The 20,113-nt window shown below is 39.3% G+C and overlaps 1 protein-coding gene across 7 annotated transcripts in view; it reads right to left on the reverse strand.

Moving 5' to 3' along the window:
• The window catches only part of Marchf1 (membrane associated ring-CH-type finger 1), an 803,748-nt gene that overhangs the window by 69,755 nt on the left and 713,880 nt on the right, over positions 1-20,113 (reverse strand). For 6 of the 7 annotated variants that reach the window (XM_041674953.1, XM_041674949.1, XM_041674951.1 and 3 more), the window contains one exon: positions 11,037-11,116. The exons of the other annotated variant lie outside the window; for it this stretch is intronic. In XM_041674953.1, the coding sequence (XP_041530887.1) occupies positions 11,037-11,116 (80 nt within the window). The remainder of the gene's footprint in view (positions 1-11,036; positions 11,117-20,113) is intronic. 7 annotated transcript variants of the gene reach the window in all.

Below are 20,113 nucleotides of genomic sequence, written 5' to 3' on the forward strand. Positions count from 1 at the left end.
TAGGAATGGATGTTTCCCATTGTCACACAGGATAACCCCTCTAACCTCAACACGACAGAGGGAACAGCTTCTCTTTTACCCATTATAATGGTTTGAATGACAGCAACCACCATAGACTTGTATGTGTAAATACTTTGTCCCCAGCTACCGGAACTGTTTGGGAAGGGTTAGAAGTGGTGTAATATTGGAGGAGGTGTGCCACTGGGGTGGGCTTTGAAGTCTTAAAGGCCCATGACATTTTCAGTCTCTGTCTCTGTCCCTCTCTCTTTCCTCCCTCCCTCCCTACTTCCTGGTTTTGGTGTAGGGTTTGAGTTCTCAGCTACTGCTGCAGCACCTTGCCTGCATGCCTACTAACATCATGATAGTCATAGACTCACTCTCTGAAACTCTGATCCCCAAGTAAACTCAGTAAGCTGCCATAGTCATGGTATCTGTCATAACATGGAAAGAGTTTTGACAAGAACAGACAGGCTCACTTGTGTAGGAAGAAAGGATCCCAGTCTATCACTAACTGAATCCAAACCTAGAATCAATGTGTGAAAAAATACAAAGAGCTCTTAGAGTTAAGCAACCTTCTCAGAGCTAGAGACTAAGAAAGAGAGCAAGATAATCACTGAATAAAATGCCTTGGAAGTGCAGATGGCAATACATACTGGTGTTCCCAGGGTCTTCACTGAGCAGGTAAGTGGAGGGTCACCTAGGTGATGGGTGAACCCATGAAAACAAAATCACCTCAGAGACAGATAATTATTTAAAAAGTTAAGGCAAAAGAATTTCTGTAGAGTCAGTGAGATGTCTCAGCCAGTAAGGGTGGGTACTTATTGACAAGCCTGACAACCTGAATTTGAATTCCAGAACCCGTAGTAGAAGGATAGAAAGGACTCAAGCAAATTGTCCTCTGGATGCCACATGTGCACCCTGGCACACATGACACATGACACACATACGCACACACACACACACAAAATACACACAAGATATATAAAAAAGCTTATATTTTATCTATCTAGTGCGAAAATATTTACTGAAATGTTATTTTACTTGAAAAAAATCTTACCCGCATCCTATTTGTCCTAATCATGCGTATGTAAAGCTGGTGAATAGCAAACGCTTTGTGATTTCATTCCCTTAGGCTCATGCTCAGTGGCCTTCCTTGGCTATGTCTGTGCTTGAATGAGCAACTGCAGAGGCAAATCAAACTTCACACATCCTCTAGTGTCCATACTTACAGTCATGAACTCAGACAGGATTTCAGCAATACAGTCTATGCTGTTCTAATTTCACTACCCTTTTTTAAAGTCCAGAGGATGTCTATCTAGTTTGAAGTTCAGAGAAATAGTGAGAACTTTCTTAGTATTGATATGTCCCAAGGACTACTTTATTTCTTAACTTGAATTCAAATTTTACTGAATATCTGACTCTGTAACCAATACCGTTAATTAAAGAATATCCTACAAAGTTGCCAAATCAAACTTCCAGCCTCTGTAGATCTATATGTAGCCATACCTTTGATGTTGTCTTTTACTTGGAGAGCAAAGAGAGATATACTTATTTTAACTGCCTTAGCCAATGTTCCCAATTTAGTCATATTTTTATTTTTAAATTGTATATTTATTTATTACTTGTCTGTATGGCATTGGTTTTCTCTTTCTACCATTTGGGTCCCATGGACTGAACTCAAAGAAGTCAGGCTTGGCTACAAGTGCCTTTACCCACTGAGCAATGTCATCAGCCCATACATTACAAATTCCTCCTGATGTCTGTCTAAAAAACTAACGGCTGGGTGTGAAGATCAATTTCAAACACAATTCTCTCAGACTCAGGCTCAACATTCAGATGCTATTTAGATTAAGTTTGCAATTATTTTTTTTTTCAAAAAACATGTTCTTGTTGCTCTAACAGTTTTCATTTGATCCTCTTTGGCTTTCTATTTGAGACAGTCTCTCTATGTAACCTTGGCTGACCTGGAACTTGTTACGTAGGCTAGTCTCACCTTAAGCTTACAGAGATCTGTCTGCTTGTCTCTGCCTTCTAAGCACTGGCATTAAAGGTTTGAGCCACCATGCTTGGCCCTCAAACAGCTTAATAAAAAAAGAACATGCAGAAAACATATGAAAGTTACAGCACAGTATGTTCTGACGCAAACCGACTCAAGAAAACCAGTACATTTCCAGATTTTCACCTTCAAAGAAACTGTGGAAGGAATTCTGTATTCCTGACTCATGTACACTGGACATGAGTACATGCACATCCAGTTCTTGTTTAACATCCCTATGGCTTGTGCAAGTCTTTCCTCTTAGCAATCCCTGATTATGAAAGCCATTTCAAAAGTGCTGCTTGAGCAATGCAACAATTGTGGTATGTGTTAGAGGGCATACATAAAATGGATGCATGATACAGTACTATCTCCAAAGATGGCAGGGAGAGCAGGAATAAATGCTAAAGAGATTAGGGGAGTTGAGTGCTAGGCATGTGATATTCACCATAGGAATCGCAAACAGGGAAAGATCATTGTGGGTCATGCTAGATTGGGAAGGCTGCAGAGAACAGGGTTAAAATCAGGGGAAATTCCCGTATGTCTGAGTCTGAGCTTTCGGAGAGGACAATGAAAAGAAGGAAGACCACATTTAAAGATGGGGTAATTGAGTACTCTTGTAGTCTTCTAGTTTGCTTTTCTTTCTCCTTTTTCCTAACTTTTTTCCCACTTCTGATACTGATGCTGCTCCGTTTTTTTTTTTTTTTTTTTTTGCTTTTTAAATATCTTTTACCAGTCCATAAGACTCCAGAAAAGTTGATAGTTCCATTTTAAATACAACTTCTCTACTCAAGGATTTCACCTCTTATATCCCTGGTGTGACAGAGTCTCGGATGCCTGTGACCTAGGCCAGGCTATTTATATTCCTTCCATGGGATTTATTTCCACGGGGTTGGGATCATCTCCTTTATCTTTCAGATCACTGTTAATGAAATGTAAACCAGAAGTTGCTTCTGTCTACACAAATTCTCCCCTTTTCAATTACAGAAAATCAATCTTTAGTTAGAGAAAATGAAAACATACAGGCAGAAAAGCAGTCATATTCTCTGAACGTCTCAGGTTCCTGGAGTTTATTTATTTATTTTTGATTCTTGAGACAGGGCATTTTTACGTATCTCAGGATGTCATCAAACTCAGGTTCATCCTGTCTGAGCTTCCGAAGTATCATAAGCATTTGTCATCATGTCCAGCTTAATGCATTCTTTTCTGCTTCCACTTACTCTAAATGAGTACTCATCACTTGGTGGTAGGGAAACCCAGATAGGAGTGAAATGAACAGTGCAGGTTTTTTTTTTTTTGCATAGATAGGTCCCGAGTTTAATGCCTAAAAAGAGAAGGAGATAAAAAGGACCTGATTGGAAGAGTAGAACTGAGAAGTATGTGACAACAGAAACCACTCTGTGGCATGAAATGATGTGACTTGCTGAAGAACAGACACATGCTACATAGATGAAAAGAGAGTCAGAAGCAGGATTCAGGAAGCTTGTGGGCTCACAGAATGCAATGGGGTTAGTTGGGTAGAGGAAGTTGGCTTTGAGTGGAAGAGCTGCCTGACCAGGATGGTTGGGTTTCCGGTAAAGAGTCAACTATCTCAGCCTATGACTGGGAACAAGAAAGAAACTGAGTTAAGCTTTGTGTTGGAATTCAGGGAAATGTGACACAGATGTCTAATTTAGCCCCCCAAACTCATCGTTTGCTTCCCTTTCCTCCATTTTCTTCCAGTGTAACCCACTAGGAAACTTACAACATAGAACAACAATTCTTACGACATAGTATTTAATCTCAAGCATCAATACCATCTGGGACTATCCCAGCAATATAAATTCGTGGTCCCAACACCAGAGTACAGGAGACTCTAAGAATGGCCCGTGGCCCATGTTTTAACAAGTCTTCTAGTAGATGTAGATTCTTATTAAGTTCTTAGAGTCACGGGAGTCAATAATCCTTTATAGGCAGAGTTTTAGAGTGGGCAAGGTCACCCTGAACTGGATTTTATGACTTCACATAGTCAGCATCAATATCTTAAAAGCCCATTTTCCTTAAATTTATTCCAAAACTGTTGAGCAGCTTGTACTATCTGCAAGGTGTTATTATAGATACTTTGGAAATGTCAAGGAGAAAAAGATGACAGTTAGCAAAAAATAGTTGCATTTTAGTGGTGAAAAATATGCTGTGTTTTCTCTCACATGTGGTATCTAAATTTAGCACTCTGTGTGTGTGTGTGTGTGTGTGTGTGTGTGTGTGTGTGTGTGTAAGGCATAAGAATTATTTGGGATGAAGAAGGCAAGCAACAAAAGTGGTAAGTAATGGAGGAGAATGGGAAAGATTATCACGCATGGAGGGAACAAAAAAGCAGAATAAATTTACCTCTAAAAATGAATAAAAATAACAAAATATATAGTGTGGACCTGGCTGTGGAGGCTCCTGAGTTAGGAGGTCAGTAGAATGTCCTGTGAGAAATGACATTTAAACTGAGAAAGAATGACTAGCAGTCAGTCTGGTGAGCATCAGAGGAGGAAGGTGTTAATCTATGTCATGTGTAGAAAAGATCTAGTTTTTTTTTTTTTTAAGGAATTAGGAAGAGCTCAACACAGGTATGGCATAGTTAATGGTGCATACCAATGCTGGAGAGGCAGATCTTACACAGAGACAATGTGGGCCCTCACACACCATTTTAAAGATTGTGTACATTCCACTGAGAGCAATGGGCAAACCACTAAAACTTCAACAGGAGGCTAACATGTTCTGATCTGTTTTCATTTTCAAATGTAATATTTCCACGAAGAGAATTTCCAGCAGCCCAGACAATGAAAATAACACGATGATTTGATATCCGACTTACAATTGGTTAATAGCAATATTTTTCAAGTGTGTGAAAGAGGATATGGTGTCCACATGGGGACCAAATGCCAGGAACAGAAAAGGAGGAAGGGCTCAAGGGTCGCTTCTTCTTCGTGGTTGTGACTAAGGCTGGTCCTGTCTTTGCATGTCTGAAACAACAGAACTGCAAGTTCACAGGCATCTGCTGCCTCTCTTAGCTTCCTTCCTGAGCAGGGGAACCTGGTGTCTATTGTCCCTCTGAAAGCATCTCTCCTACACAGGACTGCATGTAGAGATTTAATTTTCTTTTTCAGGTATCACTGACACCCCTCTTGGAATGATCCTCAAATCTTTCTATCTTCCCTGGCCTTGAGAAGAGCTTCCACGTTTAATAACTTTCTCTTGTTAGTATATCCTATTATTATTATACCAACCTGCGTGAATTACACATACACAGTTGTTTGGTATTGCAGTGTGTAGCTCACTAATTACTGGAAAATTATAATCAGTTCAAACGGTCCTATGTTTCAATGACATACTTATTATTAGTTTATGTTTCTAGAGTTTTAGACATGAGACCCACATCTAGATCACTTCTGCTTATCCTCCCTTCCCCTCTGGTATCACCCTTTACAAAACTGTGACCTCTTTTTTAATTATTATTGTTATACATATATACACACACATGCACACATGTATATATAACTTATGGATTCTGTTTAGTGATGCTTTATGTGCATGTCTCCAGAGTTGATCACAACATGCCTACGATTGACTGATGGACAACTCGCTCTGGAATGGCACTGGGCTCTGTAATGGTCTGCTTCTAATGGGATTCATCACACCTTTCTCCAGTCCGTTGGCCTCTGATGTCAATATCAGTATCTCTCGTTTCTCAGGCTCCTATAGTTGCCATGGTATTCATCAGCTTTGTCTTAGACCCTCACTAAATCTAACAAATAAGATGGTTCCTGTTCACTTTCTGGACTACAAGAACACCATTCATTCTCCCTTGCACTAATGGTATCGTTGTATCTGACTGAACTCACGGGTGGATACTCTGCCCCTAGATACACTAGGTCCCGTTGACCTAGTGTACACCACCAGGGGAATGGTGGCTTCTATGCAGCTCTTCTAGTCTACTTTAATTATCAAGATCTTTTCTGTATTTATTTTTGAACTGGAACTTTTTTATTCTTCAAAGAAATATCATGACTCCTATGCGATATAAGAAAGCCAGTGATAAGCATTCTCAGTCTCCAGATGGGCTAAATGTAGCACACTCCTTCTGACCAATCTCAGCTTTTAAGGTAAAAAAAACTCACGAGAAGGAGAACTTGAGGGAACAAGATGGTTGAGATGGGGGAAGGACATGGAGGGAGAACAAGGAAAGAGATATCTTGATTGATGGAGCTATTATGGCATTGCCAAGAATCCTGGCATTAGAGAAATTCCCAGGAATCCACAAGAATGACCCCAGCTAAGACCCTAGGTAATTGTGGAGAGGGTGCCTGAACTGACCTTGCCCTGTAATCAGATTGATGACTATCTTAAACATCATCATAGAACCTTCATCCAACAACAGATGGAGGCAGATGCAGAGATTTACAGAGAAGCCCTGGACTGAGCTCCCAAAGTCCAGTCAAAGAATGGGAGGAGTGATAATATGAACAAGGGGTCAAGACCATGATGGGGAAACCCACAGAAACAGCTCACCTGAGCTAATGGGAGCTCACTGACTCTGGACTGACAGTGGGAGGAACCACCAGCATAAGACCAAAGTAGGCCCTCAGAATGTGAGTGACAGTGGTATGGTGGGGGCAGACTGTGGGGCCACTGGCAATGAGACAAGAATTTATCCTTACTGCTTGTACTGGCTTTTTGGAACCCATTCCCTTTGGAGGGATACCCTGCTCAGCCTACATATAGTAGGGAGAGTCTTGGTTCTGCCTTAAGGCAATGTGCTAGACTTAGATAACTTCCCATGGGAAGGAAACCTTACCATCTCTATGAGTGGATGGGGGTGCAGGGACAGAAAGCTGAAGGGAGCAGGAGGAGGGGAAAGAGTGGGGACTAGGACTGGTATGTAAAATGTTAAAAGATATTTTTTTAAAAATAAATAAATTAATTAATTAAAAATGATACTCTTGGAGGCCATTGGGAAGTAGAGATTAGTAGAACAGAGCTAAACATCTAGGAATGATTCTGTATTTTCTCCACAATTCTTTGAAAATTTTATTAAGCCTGTGTTATTCTTCCAATTTACCCACACAAATTCACAGAAACATCAGTGCAGACTGTTGTCTGACCTAGTGGCGTTTGCACCAGATTGAAGGCCTGCAGCTCCATCCATGCTTCTCTACCAAGCTAAAGTTCACTTTGCCTAGCTCCAGTTCCCCCTCATCTCAAGGGATTTTGATGTCATCTCAGTATCGGACAATATTTTTTCCTTCAAAATATTTTGAAGGATTTCTCTACTTACACTAACCTTCACTCTCTTAAGTCTTTGTCTTTTCAGGTGTACATTCAATGTCTCCCACTTAGACAACAGACCAGCTAAAGGAAATGTCATGTCTCTTGATACTTTTGGTCCTCAGCGTCCAGTACGATATGCTACCCACAGCAGTTTCTTTGCTGGTTATTTTGATGGCAGCACACAGCAGAAAATAATATCTATAGAGTCTTTGATATTCTTCTCACTTGTAGAAGCCTAAGCTAAATAAATTTCTTATCCTTGGAAGTACCTCACACCCAACGTACAGACACACAAAGCAGGGCTTGTGAGGTTTGGGAACCTGTCACTTTGACTCTAGCTGCAACTATTACTTTTCCCCTCCAGTTACCAGGAAAACAGCATCTATGAGTACCATTTATTAAATAATATTAGAAGTAGATTTGGGAAATGACAAGAGTTTAAGTGGGACATTCTCAGTATAGATCACAAAGAGTATAAGCTTTCAGTAAAGACACATAATATCATATTCAAAAAATTGTAAGAAAAATACATTCCTATGTAAATCACATGATGCCACTTTACTTGCAACGTGTGTGTTTTATGTGTATCATATATGTATATACATATATGTATACATATATACATATATGATATATACATACATATACATATATGATATGTATATGTATGTATATATATATATGCATGTATATGTGAAGTCAGGGATCAAATTTCTTCACCTATTGCTCTCCACCTTATTATTATTATTAGAAAACATAATTATTGCATTTGCTGATTTATGTATTTATTTATTTGTGCAAGCACATTGTGTGTGTGTGTGTGTGTGTTTGTGTGTGTGTGTGTGTGTTTGTGTGTGTGTGTGTATAGGCACATGCTTTCTATTGTGCATATATGTGGGAGTCAGAAGACAATATAGGAGAGTTGGTTCTGTCCTTCCATAATGTGGGTCCTGGTGACTGAACTCAGGTCTTTAGATTTGGTGGTAAGTACTCTTCCACAATGAGGCATCCTGCTGGCCCTTCCCCTTGTATTTTGAGACAGAATCTCTAAGTATTAATAGGAGCTTACTGACTTGGCTAGCAGGAAGCTTTAAGAATCCTCCTGCCTCTGCCTCCCCAAAGTTGAGATTTTAGGTACAAGCTGCTGCTGCAGATGTTTTGAAAACGTGTGCTCTGGATCTGAATTCAGAGCTTCATGCATTTACCATGGGAACCCTGACCACAGAACCACTTCCCTTGTCTTTCTCACTTCACTTCTAAACCTCTACAGTTCCCTAGAATGCTTTAAGGCCTTGGAAATTCTGGCCTATTCCGCTTCTTCATCTGAATCTCTACCACCCGCTCCTGGCACTCACCACATCCTGGCCACTGCAACAGGCTCTTGGTCTGGACTGCCACACTCCTGCCAAGTCCCTCACTCCTCTTGGCTTCCTGTGGACAACATCCTCTGCAGGATGGGCTTCATGCTTCTTACTTTCATTAGTTCCCTTTGTCCTTTGAATTGCCCTCTGATTTCTAGAGAAACTTGGGCTCCTGTATTATATATTTCTAAATCCTCCATTGTGTGCAAATATGCACAACTGTGGAATAATTTTTATGCTTATGGTTTTCACCCAACTATAAGTGCTACCATATCAGAATCTATGCAAATACCATGCACTTATAAACATTCAATGCTCAGAATAAAGCCCAGTGCATAATACACTTAAACAATGGAACAAATGAAAGTTTCATGAATAATTGTCTGATACAACTTTCAGATTCCAAGTTGTCCTGTTATTCTCAACCAGACCTTAATGCTTCTTGTTTTGGCCTGAGTGGATATGGACTACATTAGCTAGTTTGTGTTTCCCATGCATGCACACAGTAGGTTTTATAAAAACAGTGACAGCATTTATAAAAAACAAGACCAAATAAACAATATGCAATGGAAATCTTTACTTGGTCTCAGAATTCAGTGTAATGCAAAAAATAAGTTTGTCTTATGCTGACAATAATAGAAATCTCATTAATTCTTTTCAACTTTAACTTATCTTTTTAAAATATATACGCTTTGAGGTAAAAACCAAAACCAAACAAACAAAAAACAGAATGAAATGGTCTTATTGATGTGAAACATCCCCAGGGTTCAGAATCATCAGTGCATGATTGTCAGTGAATGAGACTCCTTTTCCCTAGAGACTCTGGCACCCAGACAAAAGCCCAAGACCTATGTCCCTGTCCTTTGGCTCCTGAGTTACCCTGCTGAGTCAGATAACCGAAAAACAAATTACAGCTAACAGCAGAGAAGATTTTTCTGATGCAAAAACCCGACCTTTAAAAACCTCTGGCTTGAATATCTTTCTGTCAGGCTGCAGAAAATTGACCATATTTGAACTGAACATTTGCACATAGTCTCTCTCCTATAGCTTCCATCACCATGGTTTGAGGCAGAATACAAAACTCAGTTGCTTTTTCCATCTCTAGCTCAGAATAAGCCATTAACTAAAAGGTAGAGAATAAATCTTATTCTTTTGTGCCTAGGTTCATAGCCTTCTGCTTTCCATTTTATAGCCACCTCATAACGGTACAAGTGAATGTCATGCTTTGAGGGATGTTCAAACACACACACCGAACTTCCAGGCTGTTTGGGTGCTATCAAGTCTTTCCTTTTAGCTACTGACCTGCACACTGTGAAATTATCAGACCCGTCTTCACAGACATCAGTAGGCTTCTGAGCGGAGCTACTCACTCGGAGCCCCGAGTCTGCCACATGCTTGCCCCCTTCTGTAGCTGCCAGCATTTCAGAATCAGAATCAGTTTCTGCAAATCTTTTTGTAATTGCTTCTTTTTTCTTAAGTGTATGCAAGAGCTGAGATTCTCTGGGGCAGTGTCTGTCTTTACTCCCTGAAGGGTTCCCTGGGGGTCTCTTCTCCACGGACCCCCTTGGCAGGGGAGAGATGCATCCTTGGTACTTTGTGACTTTTCCTCTACAGATGTTTAAAGAATGACTCTCACATTCCATCAGCTCTTGGTGCTGTTCACCTTTGGATCCCAGCTCAACAAGTTCGATTCTGCCAGGCGTAGAGGACCCAGCCAAGCTTCCACATGGCTTATTGTTACTTCTCCTTCTTCGAGACAGTCTGAATTTAACCTGAGCTCGTCTTTTTGCCTGAACCCAGTGACTCTCATCTGTGGAGGATGAATCTGAAGTGTCCGTATTAAGTTCTCTCCACCTGGAACTTGAGATCTGGAGGTGAAAGTCCTTTCTTCTCCCCTTTGCTTGCTCTTCTGAGTGCTCATATCTCTGAGAGACCCTCCTCCTCCTCCTAGGCTTCTGTTTTACTGGTTTCTGACCAGACTCCTTTCTAGCCTGGCTCAGCACCATGACAGGGCTGCCATGCTCAAATGCATCTTCTGACATGTCATGCAAGATGGAAGATCTAGACAAGGAAGACACCAGGCAAAGGGTGGGAAATGGGAATGGAAAGGAAAGTCATGGGAAGACAAAGAGAGAGAGAGAGAGAGAAAGAATGATGAAAAATGACAGCATGGCCAGAAGTTGTTAAATAAAGATAGACTGAAGAAAAACTAAGTGGGCGATGGGGCATGAAATCCACGGACAACACAAAGTAGAAGAAAGAGCCACTGATTCTCAGCTCACGAAACAAAACTACTACACACTGGTCTAAGAAATATTAAATAGGGTCATTTACCCGAGACTTACCTGCAGATGTCCTGAGTAGACGGGCAGACAGATAACCTTGACTGGCTCCTGGGAGCTGTCCCTGTGGTTGGGCTGCTTGCCTGGAGAAACAAGTTAGATAATTTGGCATCTTGATTAAGATAATACATGGTTGATATTTTGCTTTTTTTCCACATATTGAAAAAATTGCAACAAATGTGGCTGCTGGTCATGTTGCTCATAATGCAGCTCAACGAATGTGGGAAGTCGGAGGCCTTGTTTTGCAAAAATAAAACTCATTTGAGGAACTTGAAACAGCTGATGTGCTGTACTGCTCTGCTGTTGCTTCATTTGTGAGAGAGGAAGATGATTCCACAAGTTTCTATTCTTTTTACTATAAGCACTGGAGTGGAAGAGCTCAATTTGCCTGGGAAACAAATGAGTATTTAAAGGTCCCAATGAAGTCAAGGGCTACAATGTCAAGATGTAAGAAGGGGCATGATAAGCTGGTAAGAGTGAATAATCAAATTGTCATCAGGTGTTAGATATTATATTGAGTTAGCAAGATGGCCCCATGAGATCATATATTTGAAAACACCTTGTAATATTTAAAAGCCTGCAGCTACTATTGTTGTGAATTCATTATTGGAGTAAATGAACCCATCTTTCAAAACATTGTTAACCTTTCTTACATTTTTGTTTTTCCCTTCAAACACTAAGTTGGAAGCTAAGAGCCTGAAATAATTGAGATGGGTAACACACAGTTAAGTACATGTCACCAAATTCTTTCTTTTGAAATCCAACAGTTCTTGACTCCACTTGACTTCTTCACACTGTTATGTGTACTGCAGAAAATGCTGATGAAGTAGAAGCATGGATGTACTGGTGATTCACTATTGGACTTACACTGTGGCTTTATCTAATCTTTATGATAATTTCATGTGTGGGAAATAATTGGCAGATTTGAGTTATTTAAAACCACTTCTGCATATTCAATTAGCACAATAAGTGTTTGTAGTATACACTATAATTATTTCTAAGTACAGTTGAGGAAGCTGAGAAATTGAAGTAGCTCTTCATTAAGACATAGGAGAATGAATATTTAGATGAAAAAACCTGACTTCGTTCTTCTATATTCTAATCACCAGAGATGCAGCCTCTCCCAAAAGAAACAAAGCCAATGACAGGTCCATATTTTGTTGTGACTGACTCTGTTTCATCACTAAGAAAATAACACCGAAGAGTAGAATAATTGCAAATTTCAAAGTAATTTGCAAAACTCTTGTGTTAGAAATATGGAAATTGTCTCACACTAGTGATTGTGTGATTCAGAATATTCTAAGCCAAGAGGCAAGACAAAAATTGTGCAGCTCTTCATAGTTAGCTGAAAACTGGCAGTCTAAGAAAGTCTACAATCTGATTTCTCAATATTTTCTTTTTCTCTCTCTCTCTTTAATAGGGACTCATGTGGTCTACACTAACCTTGAATTTTCTGTATAGCTGAGAATTACCTTTAATTTATGTTCTCCCTGTCTCCATCCTTCAAGTTCTTGGAGTATGCTACTACATTGAACTTCTAATCTCTGGATATTGTGTACATGTTTCCTTCCATGATAAAGAGTCTTTATGTACATGATTAAGTTAGGAGTTTTGACAAAGAGAGATTTTGCTGAAAATTTCCAGCAGGTTTAATGTAATCCTAGAACCCTATTAGAGGAAAGCAGTGGTGTTAAGGCAGAGAAAATGAAGGATGGAGATGTCAGAGGATCCCTGCTTTTGGGAAGGTAAAGCTGCCAAGATGGCTCAGTTGATAAAGGTGCTTGCTGTTAAGCCTGAGGACCTGAAGTTAATCCTCTGGAGCCATTTGGTAGACAGAGTACTAGGTCCTATAAACTGTCTTCTCACTCCCTCACATGCTCTCTGGTGTAGACATTCGAGAAAAAGATAAATAAGAAAAGAAAGAAAGGCAATAAATAATTTAAATCCACAAAATAACATCTCTGTATTCTTTTAACAGGCACACAGTCAACATTTATAAACTGTATTTCTGTTCATTAAATAACAAGTTTCCTTACATTTCCATCTTATAATTCTCATATATCCATGGAGATTAGTAGGGAGCTCTGAAAAGACTAGGCATGAGTGAAGATCATTTTTGAAGATTAATGCTTACTCACATTAACAAAGTGAATGAAGCCCCAAGTGTGCTCAAATTGCTGTTGATATTATTATGGATATGAGCAGCAATAGGATGAGTACATATGACTCTGAAGCTGTGCATAGATATTGAAAGAGGTGTAACAATAACAAACTCATTTTGTAACCTCATGTGTTTGCATAAATACATGTTGTATTACAGGAAACATTTATCAGTGAATAAATACACAAAACAGGAAAAACACATAGCTGTTGTAAGAAGGCCGCTAGTTAGTTCCCAACTGCTCAGTCCCAAAATAATCACACAGAAACTATGTTATACAGTATAGCAAAATTGATCTTAAATTTGTATCAATGTAAAGAAATATTTATAAATGTATTTTACATTTATAAATATAAAAAATATTTTAAAAATATTTGGGAATTTGGGCATAATTCTCTAGACTACTTTCTGCTGTTTGGGGATGCTGTTAATCAGGTCTTTTATGGTGTATCCTGTGTACTAGGTTCCTCTCAGTCAGCAGTCAGGTGAAGTAATTTTTTGAGGGGTATTCAAGGCAACCTTTCAGGGGGTCTTGGTTTATCAAACCATATTAGTCTGGAAGCAATCCACAGGTTCTCATCCTCTGTGGAAACAAAAGAAGAACCTCTTTTCTAAGGCAACATATCCTTAGACCCAAATTCTGAAGTCAAGATACCTTTATAAATATACCTGCTGGTTTAGCTTAGCAGCCTATACAATAAAATGTCTCTCTGTACTTAGCTTCTTTATAGTCCAAAAAATTCAAAGACAGCACAATAATATCTATAGTCCAGACTCTCTTTGTATATTTCATGTTTACATGGCTTGTTTTTTATTATATTACTTTTTAATATTTGTTTTATTATCTTTACTTCTTTAATCTATGATTATCTATACCCTGTCTCTTTAAAGACTTTATTTTTTAATAATTTATTTATTTTTATAACTGTCTATACTCTTTTTCTTCTCTCTCACTCCACCGCCTTCCTCCCAGCATTCAGTTTAGTTTTCCCACATTACGTAGCTTCCTTTTGTAGTTTGGGTCCACAGTGACATTGAATCAAGTAGTTTTTGTATCTGTAGCTCTTTACTGTTTTGTTACTAGAAAATAGTCAATTTTTTATAAAGTACATTCAAATAGTTGAAACCAACAATTAGCCATGATCAGTTGGTTATCTTACTTAACAGAAGATAACACCTGTGTTCTTGAGCATCCCCTGAGCTCACCTACATGGTGACTACTTCCCACCCCATGATCTGTTCTTGTTTCCTTATCTGCTCTTGGTCTTCTCTGGTTCACTTCTTTCTTGATAGGAACCCAAAAATAAATGATAAGTTAATATTCCAATGAGTAACTCTTAAGTGAGAGCCAATGGATGAAATTGTCTCCACTCTGCAGAAGGCTCGGTTCTAGGTCTTATCTTTTCCATGTCTTGTTACTGTTGTCTTTTGATTGTTTGGTTTAGTTTATAAAAAGCTGTCTAGAGCCCACTAAGAACAATTAAGTAAGACTGTGTCTGCAGCCCACTAAGAGCATCTATGTGAGATTATATCTACAGTCCACTAAGAGCATCTAGGTGAGACTGTGCCTACAGTCTGCTAAGAGCATCTATGTGAGATTGTGCCTACAATCCGCTAAGAGCATCTAAGTGAGACTGTGCAGCCCATTAAGTATCTAGGTCAGACTGTACTACAACCCACTGAGCATCTAGGTGGGACAGACTGTGCCTCCAGCCCACTAAGACCATCTAGGTGAGACTGAGGTTATGAAGACCTGTTGACTCCTCTCACAGAAACTGAGACAAAATGACCTCTAGTTAATTTCAGTTTTGATTTATTTATTCAGGAAACATGAATTAATGGCCCATATAATACAACAGGAACTGCAAAGCATTAGGAAACAGCAGCTAAAGGATTTTTGGTTTCAGGGAGATGTATTTTATATGTGATTGATAGAGACTGCTGACAGGCAGTCTGATGAAGGAGGATGGCTGCTGTGAAGTAGAGCAGGGGTTTTCAACCTCCTAGTAGAGTCAATATTTAGCCTAGAAAGGAATAAGGAGAGTAAAATTGGAGGAGCTGTTCAGAGAAGGGTAAGAGTGTATAAGTGTGTAAATTGCAGAAGTACGAATGGTCAAGAAAAAATAGAATATGAATGATGCATAGGAATACATATCTTGCTAGATTGGAACTAAGAATATATGTATTCTTGTATATATGTATGAATGTATGCATGTATCTATCTATCAATCTATCTATCTATCTATCTATCTATCTATCTATCTATCATCTTCTATTATTTAACTATCATCTTTTATCTACCAATGAATTATTTGGTATTCATTTCTATCTCTATCTGTTGTCTGACTATCAAGTTGTATATCTCTTAGTTTGTACAAAGCCGCATTTTGAGTAAATTGGATTGGCAGGTTATTAAACAGTGCTGTTTGAACACAATAAGGCACTTGGAAACTGTAAACCGACTCTACCTTATAAATTGCACTAGCTTAGGTAGATTAAAGATTTAAATATAAAAAACCACAAACATATGGGAATGAAACATAGTTATGTATATTTTTAATATTGTGGAATAAGTTACAGAAATATGAAAGGAGAAATGGGAAAACATATAAACATGAGAATCAAAAAACAAAAGTTTCTAATTCACAACAAAGAAACATACAGTCAAATAGCAATATGGCCATAGGTGAAGCTCACAGGGGATTTGTCACATTTTATATCACATGTGTAGCCAGATGGCTAATTTGTCTAAGTCAGAGATCCCTCACAAATCATGATATTAATTTCCATTGAGAATAATGAATAAGACACACAGACAGGTAGTTCACACAAAAACAATTACAGATAGCAACATGGGATGTACTCACTCATATTTGGTTTCTTTTTTTTTTTTTTTTGCTTTTTTTTTCGAGACAGGGTTTCTCTGTGGCTTTGGAGCCTACCCTGGAAATAGCTCTGTAGACCAGGCTGGTCTCGAACTCACAGAGATCCGCCTGCCTCTGCCTCCCGAGTGCTGGGATTAAAGGCGTGCGACACCATCGCCCGGCTTTCATATTTGGTTTCTAACCATAAATAAAGGACATTGAGCCTATAATTCGTGATCCTAGAGAAGCTAAATAAGAAGGTGAACCCAAAGAAAAACATATAGGCAGCCTCCTGAATATTAACCTTCATCAGGCAGTGAAAGGAGACAGAGACAGAGACCACATTGGAGCAGCGGACTGAAATCTCAAGGTCCAATTCAGGAGCAGATGGAAAGAGAGCACGAGCAAGGAACTTAGGACCATGAGGGGTGCACCCACACACTGAGACAATGGGGATGTTCTTTCGGAAACTCACCAAGACCAGCTGGCCCAGGTCTGAAAAATCATGGGATAAAACCGGACTCGCTGAACATAGCAGACAATGAGGACTACTGAGAACTCAAGAACAATGGCAATGGGTTTTTGATCCCACTGCACGTACTGGCTTTGTGGGAGCCTAGGCAGTTTGGATGCTCACCTTACTAGACCTGGATGGAGGTGGATGGTCCTTGGACTTCCCACAGGGCAGGGAACCCTGATTGCTCTTTGGGCTGTCGAGGGAGGGGGACTTGACTGGGGGAGGGGGAGGGAAATGGGAAGCAGTGGCGGGGAGGAGGCAGAAATCTTTAATAAATAAATAAAGAAAAAAAAAGAAAAGAAGAGAAAAAAACTTAAATAAAAAAATAAAATGATACACTAACTAAAAATTTCAATTTCTACAGACAAACCAGCGCAAAGGGAGTTAAAAGTGGTCTGTCCTGTCACTGATCATCAGTATGTTCAAGAAGACTGATCGTCTCTACCTGGTGCAGGTAAGATATGGAAAATCAGCCAGGTATCGTGATGCACGCCTTTAATCCCAGCACTTGGGAAGTAGAGGCAGGTAGATCTCAAGGAGTTTGAGGCCAGCCTGGTCTACAGTGTGAGTTCCAGGAGAGCCAGAGTTGCCACACAAAGAAACCCAGTCTTGAAAGATCTAACACTGCCATAGACCTTTGTAGTAATCTGGCATTTTAAAAGATTTCATTTTTATTTGTGTGTGTAGGTGCTGCTGGAGACTAGAGGAAAGCATCATGCCCACTAAATCTGGAGTTAGAGGTGGTTGTGCGTTCCCTGATGTGAGTGATGGGAATCTAACTCAGGTTCCCTGAAAGAGCAACAAGCACTGTTAATTGCTAACCTATTTCTCCATTCCAACCCCATATTTTGACAACTTATTTACAGGGCAATTGTTAAACCTTATTGAAATAGGAAATATCTTTATAATATAGAATAAGAATTCTATTCATAAAAATTAAAACACTCATCAAATTTTCAAAGACAAATTTCTATAAGGGTGTTCACTTTAACTATGAAGGGTGGGAGGAGGGGGAGAAGGGTGGGAGGAGGGGGAGAAGGGTGGGAGGAGGGGAAGGGAAATGGGAGGCTGGGAGGGGGTGAAAACTTGTTTTTTTGTTTATGTTTTTTTTCTTCTTTTCGCAATAAAAAAATTAAAAAAAAAATTAAAAAAATATAAAAAAGTAAGAAATTAGAAGTAACCCAAATGTTTAATTATTGACTATGAATTATACAAGCTAGTAAACAAAATCAGGTATGACATTCATATATACACATACTCTTATGCCAGATTTACATACTAATCTTAATTTGTTTTGACTTTAGGCTTTTCTTTTTGATATTCATTGTATAAAGCACTGTGTTCTATAAGGATGTTTAATTCAATTACATGGTATCCATTGAGCATGTTCTAGCCCATATCACCCAACTATATACACACACTTTTGAATCTATTTTCAAGAGGAAGATTGCATCTCAAAATTGTGTACAGTGCAATCTTGCTTGAGCTAACTGTGTTTTGTTGGTGTCTATTTGTATACTCTCATGAAAAGTCTGGAGGTCGAGAACTGGCCATTGGGAGTGCTCATCTCTGGGGTGGAATGTTATGGAAGTCTTATTTTTTAATTGTATGTTTCTATAATTTAAAATGCCACTTTTAATAACAATAATTTTATATTATATTGACAATTATTTATGAATTTCTCTCTTTTATTATTAAAGTGATTATTACTATTTACTTGACATTTTGGTTAATCACTCAGCTCTTCACTAAAATATAGTCACGACACCAAGTAGCAGTAGAGCTAACATGATGACGTGAATTCTTTGATCTTAGAGCTGTTTTGTAGAGATCCTGGAGCTGTAATGAGATGCTAAGATATGAGGACTTTTTATATTTATTTTCAGGAAATCATGCTTGTCTTAATTAACAGAATCTGTCCTGTTTCCTTGAAGAAGGTATGCAGTAGCCACAGGCCTACAGGTCTCAACCCCGGCTAAATTTGGAATTCTGGGGCAAGTCTGAATATAATCTTAAGTCTCCGAGGAATGAGATCCCAGCACAGGTGCAGCGATCAGTATTCTAAGGGCTCCAGAGCAGCTCTGAAGCCCTTCTGGAGAGTGGAAAGCAGGTGTGTGACTGGGGCAGTGCCTATGCAAGACTCCCCAGGGTGAATCAGGAAGGTACCAGGACCTGATCCTGAAGCCTGACCCTCCTTTCCATGTTCCTGTCAGTTCAGCATTTCAAACAGCACAGGCGGTGGCACTTATAAGCAAGTGGAACACATGGATCTAGCTTTGTGTTCTCCTAGGCCAACAGGAGCAAAGAAATCTACTTAGCCCGTGCTTCGGCGAGAGTGCTCACCTACATAAATAAGCAGGGATCACGGTAGCTAAAGTAGTATAATTTTATTACAGGACTGTGGGAAAGGTTATCTAACCAGAGACCTGGCATTGCTGGTGAAAGGCAAAACCAGAAATAGGTTGGAAATTGAACCTGGCTTAACTGTAATTGGAAAACTGGCCACCAGCTCTCCAGCCAAGAACACTTAAGTGTCCAGTCTGTTAAAAATCTAGAGGACAAAACTCTATCCAGAGGTTCCCACAAGATATTAAGGTTGAAAAGAAGAAATCTTGAGGGATTGTTCATGACTAAGTTGTGAGCTAGCAGGGACTGAAGTGTTTTTTATTTTATTTTATTTTTTTACTTTTTAAAATCAAGCATTTTCCACATCAGCAGCATTGGGAGCTCAGAGCTAAAAATGAAGACTAAGATCATGTTTAGAAGTTCACATTTTCCTACCTGATAGAAGGGAAAGTGGGAAGTACCCTACAGGAGATGGGCACAGGAGATCGCTTCCTATGTGTAACCCCAACAGCACAGACATTAAGGGCAACATTGAATAAATGGGACCTACTAAAACTGAGAAGCTTCTGTAAAGCAAAGGACACTGTCACCAAGACAAAAAGGCAACCTACTGACTGGGAGAAGATCTTCACCAACCCCGCAACAGACAAAGGTCTGATCTCCAAAATATATAGAGAACTCAGGAAACTAGACTTTAAAATGCTAATTAACCCAATTAAAAAACGGGGCACTGAACTGAACAGAGAATTCTCAGCAGAGGAAGTTCAAATGGCCAAAAGACACTTAAGGTCATGCTCAACCTCCTTAGTGATCAGGGAAATGCAAATCAAAACAAGTTTGAGATATCATCTTACACCTGTCAGAATGGCTAAAATAAAAAACTCCAATGATAGCCTTTGCTGGAGAGGCTGTGGAGGAAGGGGTACCCTCATCCATTGCTGGTGGGAATGCAATCTTGTGCAACCACTTTGGAAATCGGTGTTTCGGTTTCTCAGGAAATTTGGGATCAACCTACCCCTGGACCCAGCAATACCACTCCTGGGAATATACCCAAGAGATGCCCTATCATATGACAAGAGCATTTGTTCAACTATGTTCATAGCAGTATTATTTGTAATAGCCAGAACCTGGAAACAACCTAGATGCCCTTCAATGGAAGAATGGATGAAGAAAGTGTGGAATATCTACACAT

Source organism: Microtus oregoni, unplaced genomic scaffold, assembly GCF_018167655.1.
Source record: "Microtus oregoni isolate MIOR12 unplaced genomic scaffold, Mior012 000025F_ref0000491, whole genome shotgun sequence".
Lineage (NCBI taxonomy): Eukaryota > Metazoa > Chordata > Mammalia > Rodentia > Cricetidae > Microtus > Microtus oregoni.